Source organism: Monopterus albus, unplaced genomic scaffold, assembly GCF_001952655.1.
Source record: "Monopterus albus unplaced genomic scaffold, M_albus_1.0 scaffold113.1, whole genome shotgun sequence".
NCBI lineage: Eukaryota > Metazoa > Chordata > Actinopteri > Synbranchiformes > Synbranchidae > Monopterus > Monopterus albus.
The window spans coordinates 1,557,154-1,563,572 of NW_018127993.1; the positions used below are offsets into that span (position 1 = coordinate 1,557,154).

Sequence of the window (6,419 nt, forward strand, 5' to 3'; positions counted from 1 at the left end):
CACACACACAAACTCTCAGTTCAACCAAGTCCACAAACAAAAATATAATAATTTACAATAGCGTTTTTCTTTTACTATGCATGTTGCTTAGTGGGACTTCTGGCATTCCTTGCCTTGAACAATCCTCTTCAAATCTGGCTTGTATTCTGTTGTTGCCACTCGAAGCAATTCTTTCACATGGGTGTCACTCAGAACAGATGGATGCTTTGATTTCACGTGTTTCAGGGTAGAAAACACAGACTCGCAGACGTATGTTGACCCAAACATTGACAGTATCTTAAGCGCAGCCCGTTTGACATTGGGGTATTTTTCCATTGGCACACTTTTCCAGAACTCAATGGTCCCTTCCCTTAAAGTAGGTTTCAGTTGGTCCTCCTCACAAAGATCGATCATCTCCAACTCAGCCGCAGCCTCATCTGTGACTAGCGGGGCTTTCAAACAGTCCGTCTCCGCATTAAATGGGTCGACGAGGAACGTAATCTGTGGCCTTTTCAGTTGTAGATCACGGAACCGGGTCACAAAGCTTTCGTGCAGGTTTTCAACCAGTGTTGCACATCTGGCTCTTTGCTTGTTCAGGGTGACGCTGGTGACTTGCCTGCTGGCTTTTAGCAGAGTGGGAAAATGCGTTAAATCTCCCTTTTGAATATGCGCCTTGAACAGCTTCAGTTTGTTGACAAATGCAAACACCAGGTCAGGCAGCATTTTTAACTTCCCCTGCAGGGTCAGGTTCAGTCTGTCCAAGTGACACAGCATGTCAACCATAAAGGCCAGATCCATAATCCACTTGAGGTCCAAGAGCTTGGGATAGTCCTTGTCCTTCTCTTCCATTAACAGTTTCACGGTATCCAAAAGCTCAAAGAAGCGCGAGAGTACCTGGCCTTTTGACAGCCACCTCACAGTGCAGTGCAGCGGCAGGTCACCTGGAAGCCCTTGGTCCAAATAGTTACTTGCCCCACTGTATTTGTGAATACACAGCCGTCCCTGGTAGGCTAGTGGTTAAGGCGCAGAGCTCTCGCCGCTGTGGCCCAGGTTCGAATCAGGGTTGCATCAGGAAGGGCATCCGGCGTAAAACACGTGCCAAATGTCAACATGCGAGTCGTCAGTGTGACGATTCACTGTGGCGACCCCTAAACGGGAAAAGCCAAAAGTGACTTCCTTTCTTTCTTTCTATTATATTTGTCAGTACTCTAGACTTAAAGATCAGATCACATTTTATGACAAATTCATGCAGAAAACCATGAAATTCCAAAAGGTTCACATACTTTTTCTTGCCACTGTATATTAACGAAGTATCTGTTTTTAAAACATGGTATTTAGCTAACAGTTCTAAAGGATTGTCTGATTGTACTGTAATGCATAACTTGTTTACTGTAGACCCAAGTCATTGAGGATGACCAAGCAAAGCAAGGAGGACAGGTGCTCACCACAAACATCAGAGGACAGGTTCCACCTCTGGTCACCACTGACTTTACAGTACAGGACCAAGGTAACTCATATGCTCTTCTAGGTACAGATATATGTAGTCGACATTAGTCTTTAGCAACTGTTTTTAATTCTCACTAAAACTGTAAATTTTTGCATCTATTTTGCCTGTGAATCTGTTCGTGTTGAGAATGTCAAGTTCAGTAGTTATGTTGTGTGTGGTGTTGCCTTATAAGTTATAGGCTTCTGCTCCAGAGATTGATATTTTCTTGGCGATTATTGACTATGACACAGTATATATGCAGAACTCTGCACTTCTTTCTAAGCCAGTGGCAACAGAGACGTGCTCTGTTAAAGTAGAGACCTTTGTCTTTGCCAACTCCAGGCAATGCCAGTCCCAGGTTCATACGCTGCACCACCTACTGCCTACCCTGTACTGCCGACCTGGGTAAACAGTGCCAAGTGCCGCTGGCTTCCATCATTAAACCCTTTGCCAGTTTGCCAAAGAATGAGGTAGGTCATGGTTTGCATATAACAAAAAGACAGTTGCCCCATCTAATAACACTGTATTTTAAATATATATAACACATGAAGTATGACAATAGAAGGAAGAAACTAAAGCTAAGCTGACAAAGTACGTTTTCAACTGCTTTTTAAAAGATGCTACCGATGTTGCCTGCTTTATTTCTGCTGGTCAAGTATTCCACAGTTTTGGAGCGTAGATAGAAAAGGCTGCGCTTCAGTCAATGAATAGATTCTTAGCAGATTAGCTGTGAATAAAAAGCACATTTTCCTGCTGTGTCGTCCAACTCTTGCAGGATTTGATAAATGCTAACATATGGAGAATTTATTTGTGGTGGCTGGCCTTGTACTGGGAAACATCCATCACTTGATTAGACTGTGATTCAGCACTGTGTCCAGGGTTTTGATTATTTTCTTCCCACCCTACATGTTTACATTTTAATAGATCAAACATCCTTTCAGTGCACTTGATATATTTCAATGTAGATTTTTTAAAGATACAATACAAAAATCTTAGTAAAATCATTAATTCTAGCTGTTACGGTGGTTCAGGCCTTTACCTAGATACATGGTTTGTCTATGAATTCCTACTGTGGCATTTACCTGTAGGTAGAGGTTTGGAAACGAACCACCACCAAATTTTGTTGGTCTTTGATACGTGCATCTCAGCACCATGAGAGTTTATTTGTCCTGTGAACGACCTCCCTCCTCTTGGATCATGTGTGGTCCAAGAATCCTGACCTAGATATTTTCCCCCTCCACTCATTTTGTCCCAGGCTCCAATTGGCCTTTTTAGGCAATGTTAGCTTTCTCTCATTTGGCTTTAGGCTAATTTGCTAATGTCAGCTCTGCGGGGACGCCTGAACAAGAAAGGAGTTTTATACAGAGGGAATCAAACTGGAGTGTGTGTACTCTCAGATTTGATTCTATCAAGTGCAGCATTCACACTAGATTTACAAACAATGTAAAAGAGCATGCTGTTGTGCCTGGATGTTGTTTATCATCTGAGATTTTGTTCACTAGTTAAGAGACCTAAGATGCTGTAAACACTTTTATTTTACCTTGAAGTCCTTAGTCTCATAAACCTACTTGCTGCCTTATGACAGTTGAGTTATTTGAAGCCAACATTTTCAGTTTATATTGTGTTAAAGCCTGTAAAGAGCTGGAAATAAACAGCATTAAGGCAGTCTCTGCCATCTGCAGGCCTGCATACAGTACTCGGCAACAGTGCTGTGGTATATTAAACAGCTTCAACACATTCCATGACACATAGATGTTCTGCTTAATAGGTTCAGTGTGCATTGTTCAGGTGCTGTGAAATCACTGACACTTCAGACAGAGCAGTGTTTAAATGTATGTACAGTCTGTTTATGGTCCAAGTTCTTAAACATGAGAAACCTACTAGGCTTTTCACAAAAATAAATAACTCATAATTAATACACTATATAGTAGAAGAATTAAATCAAGATCTCTTAGCTTTGAGTCATCAGCTTCCTTTTTAAGAGACACTTGCATTAATTTTAAATACAAGGGGCCTGATTTAATTTAGTGGGAGCCATTGAAAGCTTACTCACTGTGTCTTCTGTGTTCATTGCTGCACAGACTCCTCTCTACGTTGTGAGCCATGGTGACACAGGGCCCATCCGCTGCAATCGATGCAAGGCCTACATGTGTCCCTACATGCGTTTTATTGATGGTGGTCGTCGCTACCAGTGTGGTTTCTGCAGCTGTGTCAATGAAGGTACAGTATTATGAGAAAAAAGCCACTAAATAAATTAAGCATTTAATAAAGGACCTAACCCATTAACATTTGAAATCATAAAGTTATAACATATTACCATTTACACAGTCAATTCATTCAGACTCAAGAGAAAACTGTTATTATTGAATTATTGCACACATTTCTACATTCAGTGTTTGTGTCTTACTCCAGTGCCAGTCTTCTATTTTCAACATCTTGACCACATGGGCCGTAGAGTGGACTTGTATGAGAGGCCTGAACTGTCCCTGGGATCCTACGAGTTTGTGGCCACCCTGGACTATTGCAAGGTACCGGGCGACTCCTCGGGTCCTCATCTCCATGTTGTCTGCTGTTCAGTGCATTAAACCTCATCAGTAGAGACAAACACTTCAGGGATTATTTGCTAGTGCAAAGCAGAGTTTATGCAATACTGTCAGTGAAGATTTGTCACTACAAATAGCTGGGTCTCACATAAGTCTGGCTAAGATAGAACTCTGCACTTACAGGATTGCATTCCTGGTTGTATTGAAGGACCTTTAGCAGGTACCCAACATCATTCAGCACATACTGATGACATCAAAGTTGGACAGAAAGTGTTCATCTTTTTTTTGCAAACACTAAAAAGCCAGTGATGCTGATCAGCTATACAGCATGTTCCCATGGAGGCCGTGACTGTTGAGAACAACAGTAGAGGGTTGAAGTACACTGGCAAAGCTGAGTCACTCCAGTGGCCTACTTCTGCTCTGTTTATTAGGACTTATAAACAGCCTCTGTGGGCCAATTATTAAAAGCCTGCAAAGTGAGTGTCTTGTCATGGGCCCTAACTGTGGAAACATAACGGTGTCTTAGTGACAACCCACCGGGCACACATTGCTGCCATTGCTTTCCATTCAGGAATTCCTCCTTGCCACAGTTTCCTCACAGCTACCCCTGGTTATAAGCAAGTCCAAATGGAAGCATCTCTGATATTTGAGAATTTGAGAACAGAAACTTAAGATGGAAGGCATAATGATAGACCCCAGGTCATCTGTTGATCTGTGATTAAGACCCTAAATTAGAGAATACTGGAGTGAAAAGAGGGATCATCCAGTCACTAATGACCAGTCTGTTCATGAGTTTACATTTGCATAAGGAGTATGTTTTTTGTTTGGGGTTTTTTTTTTTCTCATTTCACTGTGAAATTAGGTATTTTATATTACATGCCTGTCAAGCTGCCTCTGTCTGGAAAGAATTGAAAACAGCAACAAATTTACTGCATGTGCTTCCTTATCCCACAGAACAACAAGCCTCCGAATCCTCCTGCCTACATCTTTATGATTGACGTGTCCTATAACAACATTAAAAGTGGACTGGTGAAATTGATATGTGAGGAGCTGAAGACTCTGCTGGAGAAGCTGCCCAGGTACACACAGGAAGACGCACGGCAGTGCAGTACACGCAGCGCCGGACCATGTTCTCACCCAACTCACAGTGTACCACAACCAGTTTAAAATGCAAAGCTAAATTCTTTTCATACATTTCATATCTAACTGCCTCACCAAAAAAAGGACTTCCCTCAAGTTCAAACATCAGGCCAACTATCTGCTCTCATCAGCTGAATATTCTCGCCTGAGGTTTAGCAGATGGTGGATATCAGTTAGTAAAGCAAGGCCACGCTGCCAAAAATGGAAGACATTAACGTGCTGGCTCTGATCTTGGACAAGCATCAAAAAAAGAAACAAAATTTACTGTACAGACAACCCTTGTTTTGTGGCAACAGTTGTTCTGGAAGTGAGCTAACTTACCATGAAAGAGAAGATGATTTACTTCACCTGATGATTGGAGACTTCTTCTCTCCTCTCTGCTTTGTTAGTACCAATACATCCGTGTTTGTCTGCTGCCATTCTTTAAACACGTAGAAGCTGTGTTTGGCTGTTTTACTTTTGTTTTTACAGGCACTATGCCTTTAAAGGTATAGGACACCATGCGTTCTTACATGTATATATCATGTAATACTGCAGTATTTGCCAAATGCATGTTTAATGAACTCAAGATAAAGCTAGAGCCTGGGCTAAGTAAACACAGATGGAGACCAAGACCTGAAGTGACTGCTTTAAAATCATCACTGGTGTTTTAAATTAGTGTCTGCCATGAGAAAGAACAAACTCACCAACTGCACCTGTGACTAATGTTCATAAAGGAGCTGGGGATCACAGTTAGCCACTGGTGGATGTTCTGTTCTGACACACTTCGCATGTTCCTTAGTGTGTTTGCATGGTTTAAGAAGAGAGATGTACAGTACAAACCCCAGTTGGCAGTGTCAGTAAAGAATGTCTTTAAATTAATTTGATGGTGAACTCATCTGATGAATGGATTTGGTTCCACTATAGATATGGATTTCTTTAACCTGTAGCAGTCTTTCCTTCCTTCTCTTTGAATCCTCACTCAGTAGTTTAACACAAATATTACTGGAAGGATGTTTATACTTGACTACCATGGACTGGAAATGGACCTTTAATATGTGAAACCATGCTTGAAAGTGATGTCCATCCCAAAGACAAACTAGTGTGTTTTCTTTATCATTGAAAAGTTCCAGTTTACCTTTAGCCTCAGCTCCTACACTGATTTTGACTTTTTGTTGTAGGACAGTAAAAAACCAAAAATGGTCCTGAAATGTTGGGAAAGACTGATTTAATCCACAGCACACATGCAGCTGTTGCAAATAACATTTGAGATGACTTACTAGAGCCACCCC

At 41.5% G+C, this 6,419-nt stretch overlaps 1 protein-coding gene across 1 annotated transcript in view; it reads left to right on the forward strand.

The window, feature by feature from the left end:
- Positions 1-6,419, forward strand: part of sec24d (SEC24 homolog D, COPII coat complex component) — a 19,407-nt gene that overhangs the window by 6,305 nt on the left and 6,683 nt on the right. The window contains exons 7-11 of the mRNA XM_020611443.1: positions 1,375-1,486; positions 1,808-1,935; positions 3,547-3,685; positions 3,878-3,993; positions 4,963-5,127. Coding sequence (XP_020467099.1) covers positions 1,375-1,486; positions 1,808-1,935; positions 3,547-3,685; positions 3,878-3,993; positions 4,963-5,127 — 660 coding nt within the window. The remainder of the gene's footprint in view (positions 1-1,374; positions 1,487-1,807; positions 1,936-3,546; positions 3,686-3,877; positions 3,994-4,962; positions 5,128-6,419) is intronic.